Here is a 14941-nt window from a genome sequence, read left to right as displayed (position 1 = left end):
GTGTCTCATGGATTAGGAGTGCCAGTTCTGCTTTGGTCTTTGGAAAATTCCGGCCTGTGCATGTCTGCTCAGACACAATGGTGCGGGCAAATATACTACTGTTTATCTTTATAAATCACAGTGTTTGCTCACCTTGCCCAACGAAAGCAAGGAAAATAAATTAGTGTTAGATTTAGATGTCAGACTGCATCTGCCTTCCATAAACTCCATTTTCCAATATTTGTGTTCCTCAAAATATCATCATTGCCCTTACAAATTGATTTTACAAGAAGCTGTTACAGAGTGTGTTTACTAAATAAATTTATAAAAGTAAAAAAATATATTTTGTATATTACATATTTAGGGCTGAGAAATTTAGGTTCTAACATAGGACTTTGTTAGAAAAAAGAACGCTGCTGCTTAAAATTTTTGGAAACCACTGACAATCGTTTAATCACTGCTTCAGTGAAGCAGTCCAGACTTGTCAGAGTTCAAGAAAGAAAGATAGCTTTAAAATAAAGTTTACATTGCTTGTCTCACGGAAGGCCAGGGAGGGTCTCTGAGGGGGAAGTGCTATGGTAAAGGCATACGAACAGGGATGCGCGTGAGAGACGGCCAAGGGGCAGAGGCCACAGGCAGGGAAGTAGCTAGAAAGCCTCAGGTAGGGGAGTAAGCGTCCCTTCCTTCAGATCTGCCGCCTGGTCTTTCGTCTCCCGTCAACCGACGAGAGTCTCGAAACCACGATCCTTCTTCACGTCTCGTGTCACCGCCGACTGACTTTGCGTTCACTTCCCGAGCCACGGCACGAGCCCCCCTGAAGGTCACCAGCGACCCCTCCATCACCTGTGGCGCCCTACGACGCCTTTCTGTAGAGTTTGTACTTCGGGCCTCTGCTTCCACTCCCTCCCTAAGATTCCCTGAATTTTCCCTTTTACTGCCACCTGCCCCTTAAAGCTGCATGTTTCCAGGGTTTTTGTCTTTGAACTTCTCAGCTCACAACACAGCTCCCGAGAAGTTTCACTCCCTTCCGGGCTGTCGGCCGCCCGGGGCCGCGGTCCCTGCCTGTGTCCAGGCCGCCGCTGTGCCGGCGTCAGTGCCGGTGTGCTGCAGTGCTGCCCGCAGGGACGTGCGTCCTAACCTGCCCTCCCCTGCTTGCCCCCTCGTTTCGACGGCCCTGCATCCCCTCAGCCACCCACGCCGAGAAGCCCTGTGGTTTCTTTGGCTCCCGGGCACGCCTCACAGATTCCACTTCCGAGACGAACCGCAAATCCACGTGTTGTTGCCCCGCTGCCGCGAGGCCCGGCTCTCCTCCCCTCCCCCTGCCGCTCGTGCCCCGAGCACTGGCCTCCCGGAGGGTGTGGTTTCCCAGACATGCTGAGCCGGCTGACGTCTCTCACAGGGTGTCCCTCACGTAAGCAAATGCACACTCACTGAGCGTGTCCGGTTCCTATTCTGAGACCACCCGCTGTCCTCGGTCTGTGGCTCCCTCACCGCAGCTCCCACGTCTCTGCCTTTGACTGTCCAGCTTCCCTCTTGGAAGGACCCTTGTGGTAACACTGGGCCCATCCAATAACCCAGGCTAAGCTCCCGTCTCAAGATCCTTATGGCTGAATCACGTCTGCCGAGTCCCTTTTTCCATATAAAGTACCAGGTCCCAGGGGTTCGGCTGTGGACATCTTCGGGAGCCGTTACCCTGTCTACCCCACTAGATACAACACTGTGTGCGAAGCACTGCGCTAAACCAGGACATGACCTGGTCCTGGACAAACACCGGGGATGGGCCCTCGGGAGCTGAGAGTTCAATCGTGGGTGACTTGAAAGTAAGGCGTAAGTGCTACGCGATGTAGGTGGGTTCCTCGGCCGCATGTGGCCCGCCCCCTTTCTGAAGTTGCCAGAGTCACCTTATTCCCCAGGACCCAGCTTGGACGTCACGAGGTGACACATCCTCCAACCACTCCGTGCAAAACCTGTGCTTTCTTCCTTCTCGTGCCCTTAACACTGTGCTCATACCCCCGTTCTGACCCGGTCTGTGTGGCTCCCTGTGCCCGCCTGCCTTGCTGGATTATATTTTCCTCGGAACCATCCGGCAGCTAGAACCTTCCCCAGCCCAGTCACACGCTCTGCACAGCGTACGGCATGCAGCGCCCTCGGGATGTGTCGGCACATCGGACGAGTGCGTGAACTAGAAAAGGGCCGGGAGGAGTGCGTGCAAAGAGGCTACAAAGAAGCATCAGGAAGTGCAGTAAGAAGCCTCTAGCGCTCATTCGGGATCTGCTCCCCTGGCCTCAGGGGCCCCATGCTCGGCCTGAGCCCCTGCATTCCCTACAGCGGCGCGCGCAGCTGCGTATCCCTGGGTGAGACGGTCTTCTGAGCTGGAGCACGTCAGCCCTTAAGAACGGACGGGTTTCTGCCATACACCTGGAACTAACACAATACTGTAAATCAACTGTATTGCAGTTAAAAAGAAAAAAAGGAACAGACGGCTTTCCACAAGGGCTTTGCTGGATGATTCAAAATTACCTTTAATGACACTAGATCACAGATTTTTTTTCAAAATAGTGTCTCTTCCACCCTGTTAACAGAACCAACCCAGTAGGAATGATCTGGGTCTTAGAAGGCCTCTAGAGTCACAGGGAGATTTGATTCCTCAGGTAAAGCCTGTTTACTTACACACCTGCCAACAGTTCCCTGTTGCTTTGGTCCCAGGTCACCACTCCCTTTAAGCCCAGTCACCAGGTTAAGAGGACCGAATCCTCACAACTTTCGCTTCCAAGAGGAGCCTCAGCCGCGAGCACCCACTTCTCTTTAGCTTTGTAAAAACACGTGCACGTCTGGGTTCCAAAGAGACAGAAGACCTGGCAGCAGGTGGGCTTGACGAGCAGGCCCAGAGCAAGCCACCCACTCCCCGGACTCCAGGCCCTTCCCTTTTGGTCGCCACTCACAGCAGGAGGGCTTGTCAGCTGAGGCCTCCGATTGCATTTCTGTTCAATTAGTGAGCAAAGGGCACTGAACCACATTCTCCTCTGTTTCCCTCTGCAGCGGAGCCCAGAGTGGGAGCCACGCCCACTTTCCAGAGCTCTCCGATGGTTCACCCCATCGTCTAACTAGCGCCCTTTCTTCTCAGGAATTAGCCGTGCAGTTTCCCGAAACGATGGTTCAAATCAATCTGCAGAGCATCTGTTTTAATGAGCTAAGGATGGGGTAACACCGCAGACTTTGCAACTGCAGCTCCTCTTCAATCTCATTATCTCCTTCTGTGGATATAAAATCAACCAGAGGTTCAGACAAAGGGGAATTTCATCACTTTCCCAGAAGTCTGCACGTAGGAATATGCCTACTGACGGGGATACGCTAAAGTAGGCAGCATCCACCAGAACTGACGTCACCATGGTGAAGCTGTCAAACCAAGGCTTCTAACAGCGATACCTGGTGAATGCTGATGCTTTGTCATCGCTCAGAGAGCACAGTGGAGCAGGCGGGGATGTGACTGCACAGGACAGCTCACTCCTGCACCCCAGGCCATCACTCCTGCCCACGGTTATCATCCGGCCACACCACAGTGGCAAAGGGCATCCATGAGAAGGGGAGAGTGTCCTGAAGTTCTTCTGTCAATCAAACCCTCTGAGCCAGTTCAACAGGCATTCGAGGGCCTGCTCTGTAAAAACTACAGAGCCAGTACTGTAGGTTTTGGGGTCTTAGGACAAGATCTCTGTCACCCAGAAGCTCACAAACTCCTAACTCTAATATAAAAACTGTGATAACATAGATACAAGCCCATTAAGGAGGCACAGAGGATGAGGGAACTAATTCCAACTGACCTGGGGGGTCTGAGCGCCGAAGGGCGTGCTCCAAACAAAGTAGAGAAGCAGGAAGGTCAGGGTTCATCCAGGCGAGGAACGGCAAGCTGTCTGATTTAGGGGACTGTGTGAAGTGCTCAGGAATAAGACACGGGGGTGTCTCCAAAGTGCAGCTAAGAAATTTAGGGTGCGATGGGCAACCACCGAGGGCTTCTCAGGAAGAGTGGCACCATCGGATCCGTTTCGGAAGGTAACTCGGGCTGCAGTTGGTAGGATGAGCTGGAACTGCGGCTATGCAATCAAGATGGGGTCTTCACGTCCGAAGAGAGGATTTCCATCCATTTGGGAAGTGGTTCGTTAGGACAGTACCACGGTGTGAACCAAGTGGCAGAGCCCATTACAGACCCAGGGCTCTTCAGCTCCAATACCACAGCGGCATCAGAATGTTCCAGTTTAACCGAGCTGAGTGCAAGTAAGTCTCCATTCCAGCACCCCCCCCACGAGGCCAACTTTCCATTCTCACGCTTGACCTGCACTCCATACAGTTCCCGCCTTGCCGTTTTGATGAAATTACATTTTCTCAATAACTTTCACACTAATATCATTCTCAGAAAAATGCTTCAAAGGCTTCAAATAATGCATAGGAATGAACACCTGAAACAGTCTTGTTTGCGTTTTCCCACTGATGACGGGGGCTTTGTTTACTTCCTGTCGGGCGGATGGCAGCCCAGGGAGTCCTCCAAAGCCATTCGATTTATCTGTAAAGAAGTGTGTTTCTTTCCAAAATCCAGAGATGATTTATGTTGTATCAGATCAAGTCAAAGAAAGCAAGATACCTAGCTTGAAAACTAATCCACCGCAATGAGTAAGAATTAGAAATTGTCCTTACGGAAGGCTGGCTGCCCTATCTTCTTACATTTGCACACTTTAAGCACAGAATATTCAAGTTAGATTTATGGTGCCACATTAATGGGGTGTTAAAAATAAAAGAGCCACGGCACACAAAGCATCCTTTGACCTGCTAATGCTTCTCAAAATCGTATCATGGCAGATGCAAAGAATTATTTCCCCAACAAAAACAAGACCCTGGCTCAGGGCAATTTCCTGCACAGCCGGCATCTGGGGGGGGAGGGAGCAGTGCATGCCACGCACCCCTGTGAAAGGTGTTATTATACCTTCATAATATATTGATACCAAGTAGGTTTACAAGTTCTGAAATGAATTCTGGGCTCCACAAGCCCAGCATCAACAAGTGACTTGTTAACACTAATTCATGATCACTGTTTTTAATTCCTAAGAACCATGTTGAATGACAATTTGAAAAGGGCTCATTTTCTCACTGATCACTGATGATCTCTAAACTTTCAGGTAACACTTGGAGCCTTTAGGCCTTTGCTTCTGCTGAAGTTCAGAGACACAAGTAAAGTTGCAAATTTCTGGAAACTATAGAGTCACAATTTTGCAAATCAATGTTGAGCTCTGTTACTTTAGCTGGTTTTACTGATTAATATCATGAATAAAATCAAAGTGCTGTGCTTAACTTCTGTCAGACCTTTGCTCTTAAAAGGAAGCAGAGGATTGTGGTTCACACATAACAAACAGATCTCCAAATTATTAAAAAGGCATTTTATTATAAATACATTTTAGTTGTAGCAGTAAAATACATTTTGTGTTACCATGAATCTTTTAAAACAAAAGAACTTCACTGAGACAATGGTCACAATGTAGGAATTAGAGACCTCCAAATTGAAAACTTGTTCTAAGGAACCAAAGCGACTAAAGTAATTCTAAAACTAAGTTAAAAAAGAAAATGACAAAAAAGGAAGAAAATAAAAACCCTAGAGAGTGGCTTTGGGGTTATTTTATGGTACAAAGTCATTTTTACTTTTAAGCATAAACTCTTTAGGTATTAGAACTCTCAGATGAGGTATCATTAACTGCAAAGAAAAAAATAATAATTTTGTTATAATTTTGCCAGAAATTATGATTATTAGATGGCTGTACAACTGGTACTTTTAAGAGATGGAAACTGATCAGTTTTATGTAACCTTCCTTTAGGAGGCTTTTGCCCAAATAAGACCCAGTATGAATTTGCCACGTGATTGTATGAAGTTAGCTGAACACGTTTAGATAAGAACTGTATTCTTGAAGCATTAAAAAAACAAAAACAAAAACAAAACCTGTGTCACTAATGACAGAACCCTTTAATAAGATGCAAAACCCATTACCTTTATAATTGAGAGGAGAGGTATTTTAATCACTGGATTTACCTAGGATACAACTACTACACTTAACCAGTACCTTCATGGGTTTCAAAGAATCAGGTGGGATGACTGGCACAGAAAGCGGATACAGTACAATGTCATACACACGGGTTTACAGGAAGTAGGCATGGTCTGGACATGTAAAAATCCAAGACTCCTGCTCTGTATGGGGGGGGGGGGGGCTGAGAAACATTCAGGTGTAACTGACACGTCAGCACTTCATCCTGGACAAAAGAGCCCTCTGAGCAGCTGAAAGACACAGAGGTCTTCACTTCCAAGGCATCGTGCAAAGAATAAATAAACTGAAGCTCCCTATGAGTTGGAACTGGATAAAGTAACCTGTGCTGAACATACAAACAATCCCACCAGAGGTTATCTTGCCTTTCAAGGAGGAAGTACTGTGTTTTAAGAAGTCCAAAGCTGTGTGTTCTATGATGCTTATCATACGGTCTACATCTAAGTCATTCTATAATCTATTACCTTAAAAATAATTTCTTCTCTTTCTAGGGTCTCGGTAAATTCAAAGCCAAACAAAAAGCCAGAGGCGGAGCCCAATGCCCCTCAAGCCGCACTCCAGGGGGAGTATTAACAGCAGCAGCACGCGTATTTTAAACACCCAAAGACCTGTAGGTTTATTATACTGTAGGCAGCTTCTTTCTCAAAAATAACTTGCTCATACATGTGCACCTACGGTTTATGAATAACTCATGCTGTGTAGGTGGTAGATTCCTCTAGACTTTTTTTTGCAAACATATATAGATTTTTTTTAAGGTAGCAAAGGAATCAGAGACAATTATCAATTTTCTGCCACGCACAACAATTCAGGCTCCCCTAACACCTACCGGCACGGCAGAGAATCCAAATTAACTTTGTTAACCTGAGAAACACATAATTTGAAAAGCAAATCCTTTGCCCTCGCCTCCCTCATCCCCCAAAACATAACAACTACGACTACACCATTCGGGGTTTATCTATCGTTTTCTATGCTTCAGGTCACTGCCATCGTAGGACGGGGCCTCCGGTACCTGGGGCCTCGATAAACGCGAACTGCATTCTCGGGACAGTCGGATGGCTCCCTTCCACAATCCTCACCTCCGCGTGTGTGGAGCATCAAGACTGACTCTAAGCGCTCCAAACGCACGCACAGCTTCCAGACCAAAGCCCAGGCTGCAGTGTACACAAAACCAAACTCACCCTCCAAGTGCGAGAGCTCCTGCCCCGTCACGGGGAAGAGCAGCACAGACCTCAGACGGGGTGAGCGCTGAGGGGCGGGGGGCGGGGGTGGCCACCCCCCAGAGGGCCCGGCACTCCACGGAGGTCTTTCTCCATGAACGTCCCCGTCGCCGCATCAGAATTATAAAAATGTCTCAAGAGATCAGTTTTGTACACTGAGTAAATACATGCGTGGCTGAAGAGACCCTCAGACTTCCTCTAGACCCGCGGTTCTCAAAGCGCGGTGCCTGGACCAGCAACGTCAGTGCTGCCTGGGAACTTGCTGGAAACGCAGATGATCAGGCTCCGGCCGGCATCAGAAACCGCGGGGCAGGTCCAGCAGCCTGTACTTTAACAAGGCCTCCAGCTAATGCTGACGCTGGCTACAGTTGGAGATCCGCTAGCTCTATCCTGCTTAAAATGTCCATATCTTAGGACATATTTGTAAACAGATACTCCTTCTATTCTGGGTTGAAACCTATGGAATTTGCCCCTTCCCCTCAACTGCTCAAACATCAAAAGAGAAAAAAGAACTAATGATGAAATTCATTTCAGAACATCAAAACAAAAATTTTAAGTAATATCGGTTTCCCCTCCTATACATAGTTCTAAGGCAGGCAGTCACATGCTAGTATGCAAAATAAAACACAGAAGACACCTCATATATGAGATGTAGAAACAGCTAAAAAGACTCCCAAAGAATATAATGAAAATTCTGTAATATTGTTTAATGAACTTATAGAATTATATAAAACTTACTACGCTTTATGCTTAATATTCGTATCAAAATAAAATCTCTCTGTTGAACAAATTGCAAATAAAGTCTGGTCTAATACATTACTGAAACTGTAAGTATATGAATGTCTCTGGATTTTCTGAACACTCCAGTTTTAGAAGCTTTAGACTAATACTGTATAACTGGGTTTAGGATTTAACCACAGTTCACATTACTAAGCCTATATTCTTTTCTGTTAGGTACCTCCCTTCGAAAACATTTAGAAGCTCCTGTGACTGTTTCCTTAAAGTTTATTCCAAAGTAGATATTTTCAAACATTTCAAAAAATTTAAATGTTACATTAAAATTTTTTGTAATCTGTTTAATCTCATATTCTAATTTAAAGTAATAACAATGCCACTTCCTGAATGTGCTTTAAGAGAATGTTAAATGCCAGTAAGATTGATTCACTCCTTATAACAATGGTCTTCAGCAGCTTTACAGGGAAACCTCAGCCAATAAATATCCAACCCCAGGTAGATGGAGAACTCGAGAAACCTAATATAACAAGCGCTCTGAAGACTAACGTGCCACCTGCTCTTTCCTGTTACCTTTATACTATGTGGCGGACATCACTAGCTGATACTCTGAACAAGAAATCATGGTTATAACATTATCCGTTATTTCTAACTGCTCAATACTGTGTGGGTCAGGTGGCAAAAAGCGGAGTGAACAATCAGATCCATTAAGACATATCCTTTGAGATTTAGGAGCGCACATGAGGGTGGTGGTAGAAATTGAGGGTTTCTCAATAGTTAAAGGGATGGTTAGCAAGAAACAACGTCTGGTAAATCATAAAAGACAAAGTACTACCTTTGTGGAGCTAGAAGAAAAACCAGAGCGCCTAAGTAACATTTAAGGTAGCAATTTGTATCTTGCAATACATTTAAAGTTTTAATCTTGTATTTTTATAGGCTTTTTCTGGGTTCTCTTTTTAAAAACAGCTCCAGTAGGAAACAATTCTAAGGATAACAGGTGTCTCTTCTTAAAATGGCGATTTCAGTAAATTTAATTTTCTTAATAACAACAGCTGAAATCTGAAATTTAACTTGAAATTGGTTTTCACACACTGGCTCTTAGGCAAGGTGACTCTCTCCAGCGCAGGTCGCTAGAGATACATTCCTATATGTTTATAGCTTTGCTCTTGAAATGTATATACGTGGAAAATATTAAACATGTAAGATCAGCTATACCAGAGCAAGATAATACTGTATCTTAATTATCTCAAGTTAGGGAATTCAGTTACTTTCTCAGCAATTTCAATGCCACCATAAAAAAGGAAACTATTTTCACAAATAGGTCTTGGAGATCGCTATGTTTAATTAGGTAATGCTTATTCAGTGGGAATTCTGATTATTTTACTTATTCTGCAGTTCTTTGAACTGAAAAGACCAATTGATGTTCACACCAAACTCAAACTTATTCTAGAATCTCTGATGAAAAAAACCACACAAAGCAGTTTATTATTTCACACATACAAAATGACCTGGAGAGAAAGCATATCTGTCTGAGGAAAGGAAAATGAAAGTCATGTTGTTTAAATGGTCAATAATTAACTGCTGATTAATCAAAAACAAAGCTCTGCTATAACAACTTGGCCAAGCACATGCCAAATGGCAACCAAAACCCCTCTGAAAAACCCACCAGAAAATATCCATGTTGCACTGAACGAGGCTCATTCAGAGCTGAACAGAAATTCATTTTTAGGTAGGGAAAAAAATTCAGCATGAAAACTCTACAGACTCTATCACCCCAAAGAATTTCTTTAAGGTAAAAAAAGAAAATCTCAGTAGCACTGAAATTAAAAAGTAAAATTAATAAAAAATAGTTCTGGCAAGAAAAAGGAAACTTCAGAGTGATATAAAGAACAAAGAAGTAGAAAGACATGTGAACAACTAACTGCACTTAGAAGAAATCTGTTTTGGAAGAAAAGGAAGTTGGTAATACTTGGTATTATCCCAGAGCTTACATCAAGCTTTAAAAAAAAAAGTTCCATCTGAACTCTAAGGTTGGACGTAGACCATAAAACACAGTCGCCCCTCAGTGTCTGCAGGGGATCCGCTCCAGGACCCCCAGGACTACCAAAACCCGAGGATGCTCAAGTCCCTTACATAAAATGACGTAGCACTTGCACATAACTTCCACACATCCTCCCATGTACTTTAAATCATCTCTAGATCACTTATGATACCTAATTCAATATAAATGTTAGGCAAATAGTTGCGAACGCATGGCAAATTAAAGCTCTCCTTTTTGGAACTTTCTGGAATTTTTTTTTTTTTTTTTAAATATCTTTGATCCATGCTTTGCTGAATCGGTGGGCACGGAACCCGCAGATACGGAAGGCCGACTGTAAGTTGTTTTTTAAGTCTGATTCGTGGGCACTTGCTAACACTACCCAAGTAATATCCAACAGGATGAACGGTACTCAGAAGCCACACATTTCAATGGAAACTTGCAATGATTCTTGCAGTAAGACTTTCTCAAAACTGTTACAAGATATTATTATGTATACATTACATTTAAAGCACAGTTGGAAAGATGGCATTAAGTAAAGCTGAGATGGAAACATTCGAATCCTTGACTGGCTGTAGAAACAATAAGGAAGTGAGGAACACTCAGACGTTCTCAGCAGAGCAGTGGACTAAGAAGCAGCTACTACTTTTAGTTTCTTAGAAATAACTGCTTAGAACAGCAAAGTCACAACAACGTAACAGCTTCCTTACGCAAAGTTTCCATCAATATATAAGGGCGGTAGGGTGGGCACATTTAAATATAAATAATTTTAAAACTGGTATTTTTTAAAGGTTCAAGTATGGAAAACAGATGATTAGGCAATTACTTTATGACAAGGGGTTAACTGACAGCCCTGATGGGATAGTTCTGTCTTTGTCAGATCAGCATGCTTTCGACCATTTACCTGGCTTGCGTCGCAGTCCTGTATATTTTCGGGGGAGGAGAATCATCACTGACAAGAACATTATTCTTCACCGACATCCTCACATCAGGGGGATCTCATTTTCATTTGGGCTGTATCTTGAGTTTTGTCACAGAGTTAGAAATACACAGCTATATGGCAAAACTTTTTCTTCTTTTCTTGTGACTATGTTGAGTAAAATCTGCCATCACTAAACGTGGCGATCTGACATCTTACAGAGAAAACGAGGTGCTGTTTAACTTGCTGGCTCCGTTTTCCAACTGTGATTTATACTAACCATTAGCACGTCTGCAGTCTACACGTCTACATCTGCCGCCTTACACAGAGACCTGCAGCCTGTAACGTGAAGCCACAGAGAAGTGAACTGCACTCTGGGCAGAAGGACAGAACTGAATAAAAAAGAGGTTCTCTTCTCTTAAAGAGCTTGACAGCCTTTAACTAAAGGCACTCTCTTCTCCCAAACTGTCCGAGGCTTACAGGGGACTACTGCTGGCTGACAGCAACTAAACTCCCGTCGCAGACGCTTTTCTTTGCCCTCCACTTTTCAACTCTGCTTTAAAAATGGACCGCGAATAGACGATGGCCTATTCAAAGGCAGTCTTCCGGAAGAAAACTAGTTTTGAACGGATCATGAGGGTCCGTTCAGGATTTGCAGTGTTTCCCAACCTTACCTTATTATTTTATGTTTTTTTTAAAAAGGTTATATTGTAGTTTCAAGATATCTCTGAAGTATAAAAGTAGTACTACTAGATCAGGAAAACAATATGGACATGCATCGTCGCAAAAGCGTTACAAGACCACAAGTTTTAAGAGGGTAAACGTTGTTCTTTGGATTTTACCAAAGTTCATTCAAAACAATGTTTAGACTGTAGGATATTTAAGATAGCTGTTTAAATTGTATATTTTTGTACAAAGTTCAGTGGGGTTCTTTTAGAAGAATCAAAAGACATGAAAACAAGGGCAGCTTCTTGCCCCAGATTTTGATGAATTTTGATACATCTTTGACAAACATTATACTTCTTCTTTAATGATGTTCCTCAAACAAAACAGTTAGCAAAATATTTGAATTGCCATGTATAATGTCACATTTTAATGTAAACATCAAATAAAGGTACCAAAATTTTTACTGGAGGGAAAAAAAACCTTAAAGCGGCACAACTCTTTATACCACTGGAGAGGGGGAAGCCAGATTACGAACATTTACACATGCATAGTGAGGAAAAGAAGATGTTACTAAATTCACGCATTTTTAAAATAGTTATCAAGTCTACTAAGCACCAACAATCCTAAAAATTTTTCAGCTTCATGATTTGTTTAAAAAAAAAACACACACTATCAAATTAACATTAAAAACAAGCTTAAAGTGTAGCTTGTCCAAAAAATAATTAAGTATGCCACTGTTTTTTTCATGTTACAAAAAACAGTGGCATATGAAATACACCTGCAAAGAATGCCTTTAACTCTATCCTACAGTGGATGGAGATTACAACAGCACATCACACATAGTCTAAAACTATAAAAGTTTTAGAATGCAGCATCTTGTCACCAAAAAAAGCTGATAAAACTTAAAGTATTTAGAAGATGCTGACCCCTTTTTTTTTTAAAAAAATTTTCAATGAATTTAAGCAAAAATAACATACATTTGTACATCAACTGGCCATTTCTGGTACAGAAACCCAGCGTATGGTAATATTACTGAATAAATGTAAATGCTACTTACAATTTTTTTTTCTTTTTAAATACATTTTAGACAAACTTTTTTTCTCCTTTTTTAATAGTTGCACAATTAACCTCTTAGCTGCTAGCTTGATGCAAACATATGTAACAATACACAAATTTAAAAATATTTTTTATTCCACATAAAAGCTGTCAAAATTCCGACTCATGTCAAAAATGCAAAATAATGGAGTATACTGTAAAAAAAAATTAGTTGCAAGTCTAGCAGCAAAGCAATTGAGAACATACTTAATATTAAAACAAAGGGAACTGTGCATCTATAGGTGAAGTCCAGCTATCTTAATTCTACTGATACAAACAGAATGAAAACACTCTCCCTGGAGGAAAAAAAAGTGATTATTTAAAATAGGAGTAAAAGCCATTGCTGCCCGATGAGCTCCCCAGGCTGAGTTCCTGGAACAGAGACAGAGGGTCGCTGCTCTTCTTGGCCTGCTCTGGCGGGGGCCTGGGCTTGGGCGGGGCCCGCAGAGCGCTGGCGTACGACATGGCGGGCTTGCTGCCTCCACAGCTCTGCTGGCTGCTGCTGCTGGCCGACTCCGCGATCTGCTTGTTGGGCATGAGTGGGGGGAACTGGCCGAGATGCTGCAGGACGCTGTAATTGAAGGAACTGGACCCCTCGAGGTTTTCAGGCTTCAGATGATCCTCAGGGGGTTTGCCGGTCTTGGGCGGAGCTAGAAGCAGAGAAGAGTAGCACCGATTTAAGGGCGAGCCCAGCGACCCTCAGGCATCTCACTAGTTCAGTGTGTCACAGCTGGTTCTCATCTCCAGGAACTCAGCGACAGGAGAGCCACAAGGACAGACAACTTCTGCCACAACACTCTGCAATCACAACACATCTGACTGAACTTCTCCATCTCATAAACACTTGAAGAAGAATTAACTACGTGAACTGTGATAACTAAACATATAAAACTAAAGGTCAAGTCTGAAGGTTTTGCTTCAAAAAACTAACTTGTGCCATTGCACACTTTGCTATTTATTATATTAACTGCTCACAGTTTGAAAATGGGAAAAAACAGGTTCTTTCTTAAATAAAAATGAGCTCTATATGCAGACTTCTGGTTAAAACAGCTTCTATTATTAACCTAAGAAACAGCAGCACCTGGATTCAATTTCTTAAAAATACTACCTTTTCTTGTAATATGTAAGGAAACAAGGAATAAGGTGGGGAAAGCTGCTGTAGACTTTACTTCACGTTTCCTGTCATCTGCCGAATTCCAAGGTCCTTTAATATTCGACTCCACTCTTCCTAACTAGTTTTATGGCCCCCAAATCATAACTGGTTTTAAACATTGCTTTTGCTTTCAATCTTTTAAAAGTTTAACTAACATTAGACTGGATTAAAATCATAATACATGTTCATTGAGGATAACTTGGAAATTACACAAAGGCCAAAGAAGAAAATAAGTCATTCATATTTCCAAACACCAGAGCTAATTTAACTTGCTGGTGCATTTTTTCCCTAAGGATGTCATATAACGCAGATATTTCATAACTTTTTAAAGTAATCTCTCATTTTTAGAAATATGGATAATAGTCAATTTTTCACTTTTCTACACTGTGATAAATGTTATTATAGATAAATATTCCTAAATATTCACGACTGCTCCCTTAGGATAAAGCCCTAGAGGTACAATGGCTGGGTCGTACAGTACATACACAGTGAAAGTTTTTGATTAACTGCGGCCAAGCTTCCCTGCAGGAAAATACTGCCCACTTAGACTCAACCAACAATGCTTGCTCATTTCCCTACTACATCACAACACTAGTGTTACTATTTTTTTTAACTTCAGCTTCTTTTATAAATAAATAATTATCTTGTGGTTCTACTTTACATGTCTTTGATTACTGACATTTATGGACATTTTTCCTTGTGTTTATTACCTATTTGTGTAAAGTTAAGGAGAAAATATTTCATTTTTTAGTTTTAGTATTTCATTGATTCATTATGCTAATTTCATATTATTATTTTAAAACTTTAAAAATTCACAAAATTGTTCAAAATTATTTTAAGCCATTTAATAGCTTTCTGGAACGTTTACCACCTTTCTGTCTAAATGTCACTGATTTTGTGAATGAAACAATTGTTTTTAAGAGCATTAGTTTAACAAACACTTCAATATAAAAGTGGCCTGTACTGCCTAATATACAAAATAAACATTTTACTGGCTGTTCAAAACTTACTATTTTTATTTACTTTGTAAAGTCTTATTTACCCATATTCTCATCTTCATGACAA

General features: G+C 42.4%; 1 protein-coding gene across 7 annotated transcripts in view; it reads right to left on the bottom strand.

Moving 5' to 3' along the window:
- Positions 1–5393: 5393 nt before the first annotated feature.
- The window catches only part of HELZ (helicase with zinc finger), a 155838-nt gene continuing 146290 nt past the window's right edge, over positions 5394–14941 (bottom strand). For all 7 annotated transcript variants that reach the window (XM_059998655.1, XM_059998652.1, XM_059998654.1 and 4 more), the window contains one exon: positions 5394–13373. In XM_059998655.1, coding sequence (XP_059854638.1) covers positions 13039–13373 — 335 coding nt within the window. In that variant the 3' untranslated portion in view covers positions 5394–13038. The remainder of the gene's footprint in view (positions 13374–14941) is intronic.

The sequence above is a fragment of the Delphinus delphis genome, chromosome 19 (assembly GCF_949987515.2).
Source record: "Delphinus delphis chromosome 19, mDelDel1.2, whole genome shotgun sequence".
NCBI classification, from domain to species: Eukaryota; Metazoa; Chordata; class Mammalia; order Artiodactyla; family Delphinidae; genus Delphinus; species Delphinus delphis.
The sequence above is the reverse complement of the archived record's forward strand: the minus strand, read 5'-3'. Positions and strand labels throughout refer to the sequence as shown.